The sequence below is a fragment of the Muscardinus avellanarius genome (genome assembly GCF_963383645.1).
Source record: "Muscardinus avellanarius genome assembly, chromosome: 18".
In the NCBI taxonomy this organism is placed as follows: Eukaryota; Metazoa; Chordata; class Mammalia; order Rodentia; family Gliridae; genus Muscardinus; species Muscardinus avellanarius.
In genome coordinates, this window is record NC_137804.1 from 44,418,461 (window position 1) to 44,433,966 (window position 15,506).

Genomic DNA, 15,506 nt, shown 5'->3' on the forward strand with positions numbered 1-15,506 from the left:
TCCACCCCTCCCCACCAGGGTACCCGGGCGCCCGGTCAGGCGCTCAGAATAGAGGCTGTCCACCCCTCCCCACCAGGGGGCGCCCGGGGTCGGGTCCGGGGGCGTGGTCGGGCGCTCAGAATAGAGGCTGTCCACCCCTCCCCACCAGGGGGCGCCCGGGGTCGGGTCCGGGGGCGTGGTCGGGCGCTCAGAATAGAGGCTGTCCACCCCTCCCCACCAGGGGGCGCCCGGGGCCCGGTCAGGCGCTCAGGATAGAGGCTGTCCACCCCTCCCCACCAGGGGGCGCGGTCGGGCGCTCAGAACAGAGGCTGTCCGCCCCTCCCCACCAGGGGACCCGGGGCGGGCCGGGGCCGGGCGGAGAGAGCAGACAGCAGAGTCCAGCGGCGCGGCCTTTATGCACAGACCCGCCCTACCAGCACTGGCGGTAGACCACCTGCGGGCCCTGCTCCTCGTACTGCTCGCGCCGCACCCAGCAGGGCCGGAAGGCGCGCAGCGAGGCCAGGATGGAGCCGCCCGTCCACACGGCGTGGCCGCGGTCCGGCCGGGCCAGCACGGCCAGCGGCGGCGCCCCGGGCGGCCGGGCGCGCTGCAGGTCGGCGCGGAAGCGGGCCTCGAAGCCGGCGAAGAGCGAGGAGCCGCCGCACAGCAGCACGTTGGCGGCCGCGGCGGCGCCGGCCTCGACGGGCAGCCGGGCCAGGCTGCGGCGCGCCATGGCGGGCAGCCCGACGGGCGCCAGCCCGGGCGCCGCGGGCGGCTGGAACAGCAGCTCGGGGCACTGCGCCAGCTCGGCGCCCAGCGCCACCGTGCGGCCGTCGGGCAGGCGCAGCGGCCGGGGCCGCGCCGGCGCCGCGCGCGCCTCCTCGGGCCCCGCGGCCACGGCGCAGTGCCGGTGCTTGATGGCCTCCACGGCGGCCAGGTCGCCGGGCCGCAGCGCCGCGCCCGCGCCCCGCAGCGCCTCGGCCAGGAAGGCGGTCAGGTGGCTGCCCGCCACGTCCAGGCGCTCGGCGGCGTGCGGCAGCGCGTGGCCCTGCAGCACGGGCACCACGCTGCACAGCGCGTGGCCCGCGTCGGCCACCAGCGCGCTGACCCGGCCGTGCGCGTAGGCGGCCAGCACGGGCTGCGCGGCCACGTGCGCGGCGGGCGCGCGCAGCGCCTCGAAGGCCACCTCCAGCAGCCGCTCGCGCTGGGTGGCCGGGCTGAAGGGCGCGTCCGCGAAGAGCAGCGGGTGGTCGCGCGGCGCGGCGCGCAGGTCGTGCTCCAGCAGGTGGCGCCAGAGCAGCGCGGCCGCGTCCCAGTCCAGCAGCACGCCGTGGCGCAGCGGCCGCACCAGCGCCAGCTCGGGCCGCGCGCGCGCCGCCTCGCCCAGCACCGCGTCCAGCGCGCGCCCCGCCGGCCGGCAGCCCAGCACGCTGGCCACGGAGTGCGAGGGCCGCGCGCCGCCCGCGAAGCCCACCTTGCAGGTGCCCGCGCCCATGTCGATGACCACGGCGCGCGGCGGGGAGGGCTGCGCCGGCGGCGGCGGAGGGCTCTGGGCACGCTCGGCCTCCATGGGCGCCCGGACGTGGCGGCCGCGGACAGGGAGGGAGGGGAGGCCAGGGTCTGTGTCGTCACCCCGCGCCCTTCCACCTTCCAGAACCTTCGCGGCGCGGGGGCGGGGCCCCGGGTCGGGGGGAGAGGAGGGGGGCTCCATCCTCTCCCTTCCCTTCTTGCCCGGCGGACATTGGCCCCTGCAGAGCTCAGCTCCAGGCCGGGCGCCGCGCCCCCAACCCTTTTTATATTTGGTATTTGTATTTCTTGGTGGTACTGGGGATGGAATCCAGGGGCCTCCTACCTCCGGGCCACACTCCCAGACCTAGTCGCCATCCCCAAGATGGCCACAGACTTCCTGCAGGGAGAAGGTTCCATCTCCTCGGGGATGGAAGTCGTCAGCTCGGATTTTCTTCCTGACTCTGATGGGTGCAGCGGAGGGAGGGTGTCCTGCTCCCCTGACCTCTACGACCACTATGTCGCCGTGTGCCACCCCCTGCACTACCCCGTGCTCGTGCGGCGCCAGCGGTGCCTGCCCATGGTGGGCCCCTCCCGGGGTCAACGCTCCCATCCGGACCTCGGTCACCTTGCATCTCCCGGCTGCGCCTCCCGTGTGGTGGACGTAGGCCTAGGAGGGGGCGCTGTCCACCTCGGGGGTGCTGAACTGTGCGCAGCTGATTTGCCCCATTGCCTCCTGCGCATGCGCACCCATGCGTACGTTCTGCGCACGCGCCCCTGTGTCCACGTCCTGCGCACGCGCGCCCTTTCTTGGCCCAGGTGCCAGTCAAGTCCTTCACCACCAGCTTCTCCCTGGCTGTCACGGTGGGGCTCTTGTATGGCGCAGCTCTTGTATAGGACTGCAACAACAACTACCTCCAGGAGCCTGCCTGAAGTGGGGCAAAGCCACGCCCACCAATCAGACTGTGCCTGGCGTGTGGCCAGGAGGGCCACTGGAACAGTGCCCTTGGAAAAGGGTGAGCCCCAGGTGCCGCCACACAGGGGGAGCACCTTTCCAGACCAGGCCCCGCCGCTGGCCCTACTCAGCCTGGCTGAAGACTGACGGCTCCTGGATCCCTCAACCTCCATCCTCTTTGCCAGCTCAGGGTAGCTCTCCAGGTACTGAGTAAACCAGTCTCCTTTTTGGTCGCCTGCTCAATCTCATGATTTGTTTTTTTCTTTAATAGCCCTTGCCTGTTCAAGCCTCCTCAAGCGCACATCACTAAGCTGTCCAGGGTAACCTCCAATTCGCACTGCAGCTATGCACCCACCTGCACCCCCTTCTGGGGGACTGGACTCCCGACTCCTCCCGGCCTGGGGCCCCTGACGACGCCCCTTGACAGCAGGAAGAAGCTAGAGGGTCCAACGTCATCCATTATCCCTACCATCAAAAGGCTGGGATGATAAGTTGGGTCCTGCACTCATGTGACTTTGTGTCACATGACCTCTGCAGGGCAAGGGAGGGGCTGAAACCCCTGCGAGAATTGGGCGTTCCCGCGTGTAAACCCTCCTCTCACGAGATGCATACCTTGAAAAGGAGAGCCTGCGTCCTCAAGCTTCGGACAGGCGCGCGGGCCCCACGGTGCCTCGCCCTGATCCCCGGGAGAGCCGTGCCATTAAAACTTTACATGCCACGTGTACCGGACCTCTCTCGTGTTTTTCACACTCCGCCGTACGCACATTATTTTTATTTTACTCGCATTAATTTTTTATTTTACTTATCAGTCATCAGGCACCACGTGCATGAGCAGCGCCACGCCATACAAGAGCCCCACCGTGACAGCCAGGGAGAAGCAGGTGGCGAAGGACTTGATTGGTACCTGTACCGAGTGCATGCACAGGACGTGGCCACGGGCGCGCGTGCGTAAGACGTGGCCACAGGCACACGCGTATGCAGGATGTACCCGTGGGTGCGCATGCGCAGGAGGAGGTGATGGGGAAAATCAGCTGCGCAAAGTTCAGCACCCCCGAGGTGGACAGCGCCCTCTGTGTTTGGAAAGCTGAGACCGGAGGATCACAGGTTTGAGCACAGTCTCAGCAAGTAGTGAGATTCTCATCAACCTAGACAGCCCCTGTTTCAAAATAAAAATAAAATAGGGCTGGGAGTGTAGCTCAGAGGTAAAATGCCCCTGGATTCAATACCCAGTGCATCAAATAACTAATTCATTCATTACTAGAAATGGCTGGAGGTGTAGCTCAGAGGTAGAACACGCCTGGGTTCAATCTCCAGTGCCATAAACAAATAAACAGGGCTAGAGTGTAGCTTAGAGGTAGAACACCTCCACTTCCAAACCCTGATTTAAAAAAAAAGCGATGAACCCGGTTACCACTGCCCAGCCCAAGTCCGCGGGGGTTAAACGCATGAAGCCAAGTAGTTAGGGCAGGGGGCGCTGGCCACTCGCCCACTGCGGACATAAGGCCTGCGGCGGGCCCCCGCGGATGCCTGGGCAGAAGAGGACCGCCACCTTGACCCGCGTCCAGCCCCTGGTGCACTCTGAGCAGGGCCACACTCGGGGTTCCGCAGGCTGCAGCACCGTGGCATCACGTTGTCTTGCCCTGGGCTGTAGTAGTCATCAGGCCCCACGTGCATGAGCACCGCCGCGCCATACAAGAGCCCCACCGTGACAGCCAGGGAGAAGCAGGTGTGGAAGGACTTGACTGGCACCTGGGCCAGGCGTGGGCGCGCGTGCGCAGGACATGACCACAGGGTCGCGCCTGCGCAGGACGTGGCAGCGGGCGCGCGTGCGCAGGACGTGGCCAGGGGCGTGCGTGCGCAGAACGTACGCATGGGTGCGCATGCGCAGGAGGCGATGGGGCAAATCAGCTGCGCACAGTTCAGCACCCCCGAGGTGGACAGCGCCCCCTCCTAGGCCGACGTCCACCACACGAGAGGCGCAGCCGGGAGATGCAAGGTGACCGAGGTCCGGATGGGAGCGTTGACCCCGGGAGGGGCCCACCATGGGCAGGCACCGCTGGCGCCGCACGAGCACGGGGTAGTGCAGGGGGTGGCACACGGCGACATAGTGGTCGTAGAGGTCAGGGGGGCAGGACACCCTCCCTCCGCCGCACCCATCAGAGTCAGGAAGAAAATCCGAGCTGACGACTTCCATCCCCGAGGAGATGGAACCTTCTCCCTGCAGGAAGTCTGCGGCCATCTTGGGGATGGCGACTAGGTCTGGGAGTGTGGCCCGGAGGTAGGAGGCCCCTGGATTCCATCCCCAGTACCACCAAGAAATACAAATACCAAATACAAAAAGGGCTGGGGGCGCGGCGCCCGGCCTGGAGCTGAGCTCTGCAGGGGCCAATGTCCGCCGGGCAAGAAGGGAAGGGAGAGGATGGAGGCCCCCCTCCTCTCCCCCCGACCCGGGGCCCCGCCCCCGCGCCGCGAAGGTTCTGGAAGGTGGAAGGGCGCGGGGTGACGACACAGACCCTGGCCTCCCCTCCCTCCCTGTCCGCGGCCGCCACGTCCGGGCGCCCATGGAGGCCGAGCGTGCCCAGAGCCCTCCGCCGCCGCCGGCGCAGCCCTCCCCGCCGCGCGCCGTGGTCATCGACATGGGCGCGGGCACCTGCAAGGTGGGCTTCGCGGGCGGCGCGCGGCCCTCGCACTCCGTGGCCAGCGTGCTGGGCTGCCGGCCGGCGGGGCGCGCGCTGGACGCGGTGCTGGGCGAGGCGGCGCGCGCGCGGCCCGAGCTGGCGCTGGTGCGGCCGCTGCGCCACGGCGTGCTGCTGGACTGGGACGCGGCCGCGCTGCTCTGGCGCCACCTGCTGGAGCACGACCTGCGCGCCGCGCCGCGCGACCACCCGCTGCTCTTCGCGGACGCGCCCTTCAGCCCGGCCACCCAGCGCGAGCGGCTGCTGGAGGTGGCCTTCGAGGCGCTGCGCGCGCCCGCCGCGCACGTGGCCGCGCAGCCCGTGCTGGCCGCCTACGCGCACGGCCGGGTCAGCGCGCTGGTGGCCGACGCGGGCCACGCGCTGTGCAGCGTGGTGCCCGTGCTGCAGGGCCACGCGCTGCCGCACGCCGCCGAGCGCCTGGACGTGGCGGGCAGCCACCTGACCGCCTTCCTGGCCGAGGCGCTGCGGGGCGCGGGCGCGGCGCTGCGGCCCGGCGACCTGGCCGCCGTGGAGGCCATCAAGCACCGGCACTGCGCCGTGGCCGCGGGGCCCGAGGAGGCGCGCGCGGCGCCGGCGCGGCCCCGGCCGCTGCGCCTGCCCGACGGCCGCACGGTGGCGCTGGGCGCCGAGCTGGCGCAGTGCCCCGAGCTGCTGTTCCAGCCGCCCGCGGCGCCCGGGCTGGCGCCCGTCGGGCTGCCCGCCATGGCGCGCCGCAGCCTGGCCCGGCTGCCCGTCGAGGCCGGCGCCGCCGCGGCCGCCAACGTGCTGCTGTGCGGCGGCTCCTCGCTCTTCGCCGGCTTCGAGGCCCGCTTCCGCGCCGACCTGCAGCGCGCCCGGCCGCCCGGGGCGCCGCCGCTGGCCGTGCTGGCCCGGCCGGACCGCGGCCACGCCGTGTGGACGGGCGGCTCCATCCTGGCCTCGCTGCGCGCCTTCCGGCCCTGCTGGGTGCGGCGCGAGCAGTACGAGGAGCAGGGCCCGCAGGTGGTCTACCGCCAGTGCTGGTAGGGCGGGTCTGTGCATAAAGGCCGCGCCGCTGGACTCTGCTGTCTGCTCTCTCCGCCCGCCCCGGCCCGCCCCGGGTCCCCTGGTGGGGAGGGGTGGACAGCCTCTGTTCTGAGCGCCCGACCGCGCCCCCTGGTGGGGAGGGGCGGACAGCCTCTATCCTGAGCGCCTGACCGGGCCCCGGGCGCCCCCTGGTGGGGAGGGGTGGACAGCCTCTATCCTGAGCGCCTGACCGCGCCCCCGGGCACCCCCTGGTGGGGAGGGGCGGACAGCCTCTGTTCTGAGCGCCCGACCGCGCCCCCTGGTGGGGAGGGGTGGACAGCCTCTATTCTGAGCGCCCGACCGCGCCCCCGGGAACCCCCTGGTGGGGAGGGGTGGACAGCCTCTATTCTGAGCGCCTGACCGCGCCCCCGGGCACCCCCTGGTGGGGAGGGGCGGACAGCCTCTATCCTGAGCGCCTGACCGGGCCCCGGGCGCCCCCTGGTGGGGAGGGGTGGACAGCCTCTATCCTGAGCGCCTGACCGCGCCCCCGGGCACCCCCTGGTGGGGAGGGGCGGACAGCCTCTGTTCTGAGCGCCCGACCGCGCCCCCTGGTGGGGAGGGGTGGACAGCCTCTATTCTGAGCGCCCGACCGCGCCCCCGGGAACCCCCTGGTGGGGAGGGGTGGACAGCCTCTATTCTGAGCGCCTGACCGCGCCCCCGGGCACCCCCTGGTGGGGAGGGGTGGACAGCCTCTGTTCTGAGCGCCCGACCGCGCCCCCTGGTGGGGAGGGGTGGACAGCCTCTATTCTGAGCGCCTGACCGCGCCCCCGGGCACCCCCTGGTGGGGAGGGGCGGACAGCCTCTATCCTGAGCGCCTGACCGCGCCCCCGGGCACCCCCTGGTGGGGAGGGGTGGACAGCCTCTATCCTGAGCGCCTGACCGCGCCCCCGGGCACCCCCTGGTGGGGAGGGGCGGACAGCCTCTATCCTGAGCGCCTGACCGGGCCCCGGGCGCCCCCTGGTGGGGAGGGGCGGACAGCCTCTATTCTGAGCGCCTGACCGCGCCCCTGGGGCCCGCCCGGCCCCCAGACCCGCCCCCGGGTACCCTGGTGGGGAGGGGTGGACAGCCTCTATTCTGAGCGCCTGACCGCGCCCCCGGCGCCCCCTGGTGGGGAGGGGCGGACAGCCTCTATTCTGAGTGCCTGACCGTGCCCCCGGCGCCCCCTGGTGGGGAGGGGCGGACAGCCTCTATTCTGAGCGCCCGACCGCGCCCCCGGGTACCCTGGTGGGGAGGGGCGGACAGCCTCTATTCTGAGCGCCTGACCGCGCCCCCGGACCCGCCCCCTGGTGGGGAGGGGTGGACAGCCTCTGTTCTGAGCGCCTGACCGTGCCCCCGGCGCCCCCTGGTGGGGAGGGGCGGACAGCCTCTATTCTGAGCGCCTGACCGCGCCCCCGGACCCGCCCGGCCCCCAGACCCGCCCCGGGTCGCCCCCTGGTGGGGAGGGGTGGACAGCCTCTATTGTGAGCGCCCGAGCGCACCTCAGGTTCTTTAGGGGGGCGCTGGGGTTGGACCCAGGGACACTCGAGCTCCAAGACGCGCCTCTGGCCTTGGTTTCTTTCTTTTTTATTATTATTATTATTATTATTATTATTATTATTATTATTATTATTTGCCCTACTGAGGATGCAATCCAGGGAAATTCTCTCTCCGAGCCACACCCCCCCATCCTATTTTTTTCTTTGTTTTGGTGGTACTGGGGGTGGAATCCAGAGGCTTTCTACCTCCGGGATAGACTCCCAGACCCATTTTTATATTTTATTTGGAAACAGGGTCTCACTGAGTTGCTGAAAGCCTCACTAAGCAGCTGAGGCTGGCTTCGAACCAGGCTCTGCTGAGAGTCTGTGGCCATCTTTCCAGCCCCGAGCTCTGCTGAGAGTTTGCGGCCATCTTTTCGGCCCCGAGCTCTGCTGAGAGCCAGTGGCCATCTTTCTGATCCCGCGGTCTGCTGAGAGTCTGCGGCCATCTTTCCGGCCCCGAGCTCTGCTGAGAGCCGGTGGCCATCTTTTCCCACCCACGTGCTCTCTTCTGGAGCACCAATGGCCATCTTCCACTGCTTCCACGGCTGCGGCCACCACTGCCGGGGCGTGCAGGCTCTGCCGGCCGCTAGGCTGCCAGTTCCACCCGCCTGGAGCCAGGCTCCTTGGGTGATGCTGGCACCTGCTCTGCCTGCCGACCTCTTGCACGGGCCAGGACCTCCTACAACCACCGTTCCAGCTCGGCGCTCCGGTCACCGCCGGGACCTCTGGCCGGTTTGCCCCGCCCGCCCCGAGCCAGGCTCATTGGGCGGTGCACAGCCGGCTTCGGTGTCCGCCACAGTCACCCGCGCCAGGCGTAGCTCTACTCGCTGCTGCTGCTCCGTTTCACCCGCCCAAGCCAGGCTCACTGGCGGTGCTCCTCGGGGCCCAGCCTCAGGGACTGCCGCATGCCTGGAAGCCATTTTGTCTCCACACCAAAAACCCGGCAAGCCATGCCACCTGTGTGCCACCGTTTGATCCCGCCTGCGCCAGCCGCCAGTGCCGTCCACACCAGTCACCGGCATCCACGTGCCCCAGCTCCACCGTGCCCCCAGCAGCTTCTCAGCGCTTCTGTCGCAGCCAGCACTGGCCGGCAACACTTCACTCCGGTAAACTGCCTCCTTCCCTTGGTTAGCGGGTTCTGGACTTGGGTCTTCCGGTCCACTGGGACCCCAAAATCCAAGCACTTGGTGACCCATTGTTCCCCGGTCCACTGGGACCACCCTCTGGATGACCAGGTCATCCTCCGGTTTGGAGAAGGGATGAAGACGTTCTTCTCTATCTCTCTCTTTTTTTTCTTTTGGTGGTACTGGGGTTCCTAGAAGCCCTTCTATCTCCGGGCTACACTCCCAGACCTATTTTTACATTTTTTAATTTGGAAACAGGGTCTCTTAAGCCAGCGCGCGTGGCTAGCTTCGAATCTGCGCGATCCTCCCGTCTCTGCCTCCCAAGCGCGGGGATTACAAGCGTGCACCACCACGCCCGGCATCTTCTCTATCTCTTAACCTCTGTTTCTGAACGATTGAGCAGGGAAATCGGGGACGCCCAGTTCCTGTTCTTCGTTTCCACCCACGAACCAATTATGGGGAGTCGAACCTTTATACTAGCAGATGCCCTGAGCGCCTGTCTGCCTTGATACGAGTTGGGAAATGGGTTGCGGTGGCCCAGGAATAGTTAGGAACTTTTCTAAGCGGTCTGATATCCCTCCAAATGTTCTCCCCTATCAGCTGCCATTTATTTTCCCACCAGCCGCCATTTTGTGATGGTGCACAGTTGCTGCCTGGTGACATCACAGTCGCCATCTTGGCCCCTACCAGACTGCAATTTTGTTGGGTGGCTGCCCGGCTGCTCCGCAAGGTCTTAAATGTGCTTGGCTTCTGGCTCCTTCTCCGGCCCGCTTGGGTACGCCCTAGGTGCTGCGGGAGACACCGGGGCCGGGCCAGGGCTGGGGCGACACCCTCTGTCTGCCCATGGGGAGTCTGCGTTGCCATTCTTGCCAGACACCCGCCCCGGGACGCGCTATTTGTGTGTGAGTGTAGGTCCGTCACAGCTGACAGAACCTTAACATGGCATCTAAAGTTTTAATTCCAGAGAGAAACAGGCGGAGATGGAGCGTACACTCCGACTTTGCCAAAAGGCAGATCCCTGGTAGCTGCCCTTTGGCTGGCGGTGGCGGCTCAGCCCTCTGGAGCGCCACCTAGGTGTGGAGGACTGCAATGACGACTACCTCCAGGAGCCTGCCTGAAGTGGGGCGAAGCCACGCCCACCAATCAGACTGTGCCCGGCGTGCGGCCAGGAGGGCCACTGGAACAATGCCCTTGGAAAAGGGTGAGCCCCAGGTGCCTCAACACAGGGGGAGCACCTTTCGAGACCAGGCCCCGCCACTGGCCCTACTCAGCCTGGCTCCTGGATCCCGCAACCTCCATCCTCTTTGCCAGCTCAGGGTAGCTCTCCAGGTACTGAGTAAGCCAGTCTCCTTTTTGGTCGCCTGCTCAATCTCATGATTTGTTTTTTTCTTTAATAGCCCTTGCCTGTTCAAGCCTCCTCAAGCGCACATCACTAAGCTGTCCAGGGTAACCTCCAATTCGCACTGCAGCTATGCACCCACCTGCACCCCCTTCTGGGGGACTGGACTCCCGACTCCTCCCGGCCTGGGGCCCCTGACGACGCCCCTTGACAGCAGGAAGAAGCTAGAGGGTCCAATCGTCATCTGTTATCCCTACCATCAAAAGGCCGGGATGATAAGTTGGGTCCTGCACTCATGTGACTTTGTGTCACATGACCTCTGCAGGGCAAGGGAGGGGCTGAAACCCCCGTGAGAATTGGGCGTTCCCGCGAGTAAACCCCCATCTCGCGAGATGCATACCTTGAAAAGGAGAGCCCGCGTCCTCAAGCTTCGGACAGGCACGGGGGTCTCACGGTGCCTCGCCCTGATCCCCGGGAGAGCCGTGCCATTAAAACTTTACATGCCACGTGTACCGGACCTCTCTCGTGTTTTTCACACTCCGCCGTACTCACTTATTTTTATTTTACTTGCATTAATTTTTTATTTTACTTATCAGTCATCAGGCACCACGTGCATGAGCAGCGCCGCGCCATACAAGCGCCCCACCGTGACAGCCAGGGAGAAGCAGGTGGCGAAGGACTTGATTGGCACCTGGGCCGAGCACGTGCGCAGGACGTGGCCACGGGCGCGCATGCGCAGGACGTACCCGTGGGTGTGCATGCGAAGGAGGAGGTGATGGGGAAAGTTTAGCTGCCCAAAGTTCAGCACCCCCGAGGTGGACAGCGCCCCCTCCTAGGCCGACGTCCACGACACGGGAGGCGCAGCCGGGAGATGCAAGGTGACCGAGGTCCGGATGGGAGCGTTGACCCCGGGAGGGGCCCACCATGGGCAGGCACCGCTGGCGCCGCACGAGCACGGGGTAGTGCAGGGGGTGGCACACGGCGACATAGTGGTCGTAGAGGTCAGGGGAGCAGGACACCCTCCCTCCGCCGCACCCATCAGAGTCAGGAAGAAAATCCGAGCTGAAGACTTCCATCCCCGAGGAGATGGAACCTTCTCCCTGCAGGAAGTCTGAGGCCATCTTGGGGATGGTGAACAGGGGCAAACCCATGTCCAGCAAGGGCAGTTGGCTGAGCAGAAGGTGCATGGGTGTGCACAGCGTGAGCCCATGTTGACCAAGAGCAGCAGAGAAGGCTTAGGGCTCTAAAGTGTGCCAGAAGAGCCGGGCGCGGTGGCGTACGCTTATAATCCCAGTACATGGGAGGCGGAGTCAGGAGGATTGCGGTTCGCAGACAGCCTCGGCTACTTAGTGAACCCCTCCGCAACTCAGCGAGACCCTGTTTCAAAACAAAGAATAGACTATCAGGCTGGGCCGGGCGTGGTGGTGCACGCTTGTAATCCCCGTGCTTGCGAGGCAGAGACAGGAGGATGGCACAGGTTTGAAGCCAGCCGCGGGCGCTGGCTTAGGAGACCCTGTTTCCAAATTTAAAAAAGTATAAAATAGGTCTGGGAGTGTAGCCCGGAGGTAGAAGGCCCCTGGATTCCATCCCCAGTACCACCAAAAGATAAAAAATAAAAATAAAAAGGGCTGGGGGCGCGGCGCCTGACTTGGAGCTGAGATCTGCAGGGGCCAATGTCCGTCGGGCAAGAAGGGGAAGGGAGAGGATGGAAGGCTCCCCCATTCGGGGCCCCGCACCCGCACTCTGAAGGTTCTGGAAGGTGGAAGGGCGGTGCCTGATGCCTGGTGCACGTGGGGCCTGATGACTACTACAGCCCAGGGCAAGACAACGTGATGCCACGGTGCTGCAGCCTGCGGAACCCCGAGTGTGGCCCTGCTCAGAGTGCACCAGGGGCTGGACGCGGGTCAAGGTGGCGGTCCTCTTCTGCCCAGGCGTCCGCGGGGGCCCGCCGCAGGCCTTATGTCCGCAGTGGGCGAGTGGCCAGCGCCCCCTGCCCTAACTACTTGGCTTCATGCGTTTAACCCCCGCGGACTTGGGCTGGGCAGTGGTAACCGGGTTCATCGCTTTTTTTTTAAATCAGGGTTTGGAAGTGGAGGTGTTCTACCTCTAAGCTACACTCTAGCCCTATTTATTTGTGTATGGCACTGGAGATTGAACCCAGGCATGTTCTACCTCTGGGCTACACCCCCAGGCCTATTTTATTTTGAAACAGGGTCTTGCTAGGTTGCTGAGGCTGGCCTCCACAAGTGATCCTCCCATCCCAGCCTCCCCAGTATTGGGATTACAGGCCTGCACCATTGTGCACCAATTCTATTACTTAAATATGCTTTGTCTAACAGTGTAGTAGTAACGCAAACAGGAGGCTGTCCTTTGTAAAGCTCCGTGACTGAGTTGACAAATTATGCCACTAACATTTGCTGACCACTTGGTAACATTAAAATGTTTAAGATGGCCGGGCGTGGTGGCGCACGCTTGTCATCCCCGCACTTGGGAGGCGGAGACAGGAGGATCGCGCTGGTTCGAAGCCAGCCTCGCTGGCTTAAGTGACCCTGTTTCCAAATAAAAATATAAAAAATAGGTGTCTGGGAGTGTAGCCTGGAGACAGAAGGTTTTCCAGGAACCCCAGTACCACCACCAAAAAAAAAAAGTCTTTACAAGATATTTGTTAAAATTTGGCCTTTATTGAGACGTCCACTGTCCATCAGGGCCTGGCTACTTTGCAAACAGCCACTGAATAATGGGGTGGCACTGAATTCAAGTTCTTGTGAACAAACAGCCAACAGTCAGATAAGAATCAGCGTTGGCAAACTATCTAAGCTTTTCAAGAAGGCAGGGTTGGCAGATGGTAAATTGGATGGTAGCACATGCCCGGCACCCCAGTGCTTGAGAGGCTGAGAGGCACGGGGAGGGGACACCCCAGATTTGAGAGCAGCTTCAGTGACTTAGCGAGACTTAACAAGGCCCTCAGCAACCTAGGGAGACCTTACTGCAACCTAATAAAAAGCAAAAGTACCTAATAGGAAAACAAATCGCTAAAAACAATTATAAGCCGAAATGGAAGAACTCCAAGTAAGACAGCCCCTTTCTCCTCGTCTGAAAGCTCATCTCACTCATGAAACCATGTACTCTGCACACGCTCCGTCTCCCCCGGAGCTCGACGGAGAGCAGAGTGGACGGGTGGTGCTGGCGAGGGCGGCTTGGCAGGAAAGGCCTCCTCGTCTGGTGCAGTCTTGGCCGCCCGTGCTGTCTGCCTCCCGGGCCAGCCGGTCTGCCTGCAGGGCCTCGGCCAGTCTCTTTCTGAGTGTCCTCACCTTCCACATCTGCCTCTGGATGTCTTCGGAGGTCACGGACTGGCCCAAGAATGGCTGGGAAGCATGGAGGCGCCCTCCTGGGAGCATCCTTTCTCCTCCGGACGGAGGCCGAGGCTGGCCGGGAGCGGATTTGCCCTGACTGCCCGCTTCCATCGTCCCTGAGACAAGGGCAGGATGGAAGGGACTCAGCCGGGCTCCTTGGCGGTCCTGGGCGCAGAGCCCCTGCAGCCTCTTCAGGGCGCAGCGCTGCAGGGGCCTCTCCAGCGCCTCCCTTGCCTGGAGGCTCCTGACCTCACTGTCGGGGTGGGCCCGGGGCCTGGTCACCGGGGTCTGGAAGATGCAGCTGGTCAGTCTCAGGGGGTCTGCGGGGCCCGCGTCTGCTCTCGGCCTGGCCCTCCTCGGCCGGACGCGCCGCCTCTGTAAGGACTCGGGGATCATACTTCTTTTGAGCCTCCCCTTAAAAACACACCAAGGAAATATATATGTAAAGGACTCTAAGAGCTTAATACACACACAACCAAATAACAATAACAAACGCGCAACAGAACTAAACAGACACTTCTCAGATGAAATGTATGAAATAAATGAAAAAAAAAAAAAAGTCCGAGCTGGGCGCACGCTCGTAATCCCAGCGTTCCAGAGACTGAGACAGAGGGATTGTGGTTCTCAGCTACTGAGATTCTCCATAACTTAGTGAGACCCCGTTTCAAAATAAAGAATCGAAGCTGGGCGCGGTGGCGCACACGTGTCATCCCAGCTGTGGGAGGCTGAGACGGGACGATCGCGGTTCGTGGCCAGCCTCAGCTACTTACTGAGGCCCTCTGCAACTCAGTGAGACCCGGTTTCAAAATAAAGAATAAGAAACAGGGCTGAGGGTGTAGCTCAGAGGTCGAATGCCCCTGGGTTCCATCCCCTGTACCACACACACACACACACACACACACACACACACACACACACTTCCGACATCAGTAACAATCGGGAGTGCAAATCACAGAATCACAGTCCCCCTGTGAGTCCATCTACACCCAGTGGAGGGTTAATCTGCAAGAATTTAAACAGCTTTAACCCCAGAACTCGGGAGGCTGAGTCTGGAGGAGGAAGATTGAAGGCCGGCCTCAGCAACTTAGTAATTAAAAAAAAGCAAGCACGAGGGCCTGGTACTTCACGCTCCTATCAACTAAGTACCCGTCTCCTGGCTGGACGGAGTGCGGCAGAGGACGATACTGACCAGCGATGGGGAAGGTCTAGAACTAACTGCCAAGGGGCATTTTCACCAGAACAGAATCTCAATCTCTTTTTCTTTCTTCTTGATACTGGCGATTGAACTCAGGGTCGTTCTGCCTCCGGCTGACACCTGGGCCCTACCTCTCTTTCTTGTTTAGAAACAGTCTGGCTGGGTTGATGAAAGGCTGTCCTTGAACCTGCCACGTCAGCCTCCCGACTAGTGGGATTATAGGCGTGTGCCACCACGCCCAGCTTAAGAACAGAACTGAAACATAAAGAGCATTCTCACTCATGGACTTTGGAGAAATGGGGATAACTTAAACAGTGCAGGCTGATGTGCTTGGTCTAAAAACTTCTGACCTATTAACTCATGTGGAAAAGTGAATATAAGAAAGAATACCATAAAAAAAATAAAAGGAAGGAACCCCAGTACTTGGGAGGCTGAGACGGGAGGATTGCGGTTCTCAGCCAGCCTCGGCTACTTGGTGAGGCCCTTTGCAACTCAGTGAGACCCAATTAGTTTGTTTGTTTGTTTGTTTCTTTCTTTTGGCGGTACTGGGGGTGGAACCCAGAGGCTTTCTACCTCCGGGCTATACTTCCAGACCTTTTTTATATTTTATTTGGAATCAGGGTCTCACTGAGTTGCTGAGAGCCTCACTAAGTAAGTAGCTGAGGCTGGCTTCGAACCCGTGCGATCCTCCTGTCTCAGCCTCCCAAGAGCAGGGATTACAAGCGTGCGCCACCACGCCCGGCTGAGACCCTGTTTCTAAACAAAGAATAAAAACAGGGCTGGGGGTGCAGCTTGGAG

At 63.4% G+C, this 15,506-nt stretch overlaps 2 protein-coding genes across 2 annotated transcripts; one reads left to right on the forward strand and one right to left on the reverse strand.

Annotated features, from left to right (window-relative positions):
• Positions 1 to 409: 409 nt before the first annotated feature.
• On the reverse strand, positions 410 to 1,549 carry ACTL9 (actin like 9; the record flags this gene model as incomplete). The annotated part of the gene is made up of 1 exon (XM_080715463.1): positions 410 to 1,549. One exon carries the CDS (start codon positions 1,547 to 1,549, stop codon positions 410 to 412), a length of 1,140 nt encoding a protein of 379 aa, XP_080571589.1.
• Positions 1,550 to 5,001: 3,452 nt separating this feature from the next.
• Positions 5,002 to 7,504, forward strand: LOC308276640 (actin-like protein 9; the record flags this gene model as incomplete). Its single annotated transcript, XM_080715464.1, has 4 exons — positions 5,002 to 6,137; positions 6,461 to 6,621; positions 6,910 to 7,140; positions 7,296 to 7,504. 4 exons carry the CDS (start codon positions 5,002 to 5,004, stop codon positions 7,502 to 7,504), a joined length of 1,737 nt encoding a protein of 578 aa, XP_080571590.1.
• Positions 7,505 to 15,506: the final 8,002 nt, after the last annotated feature.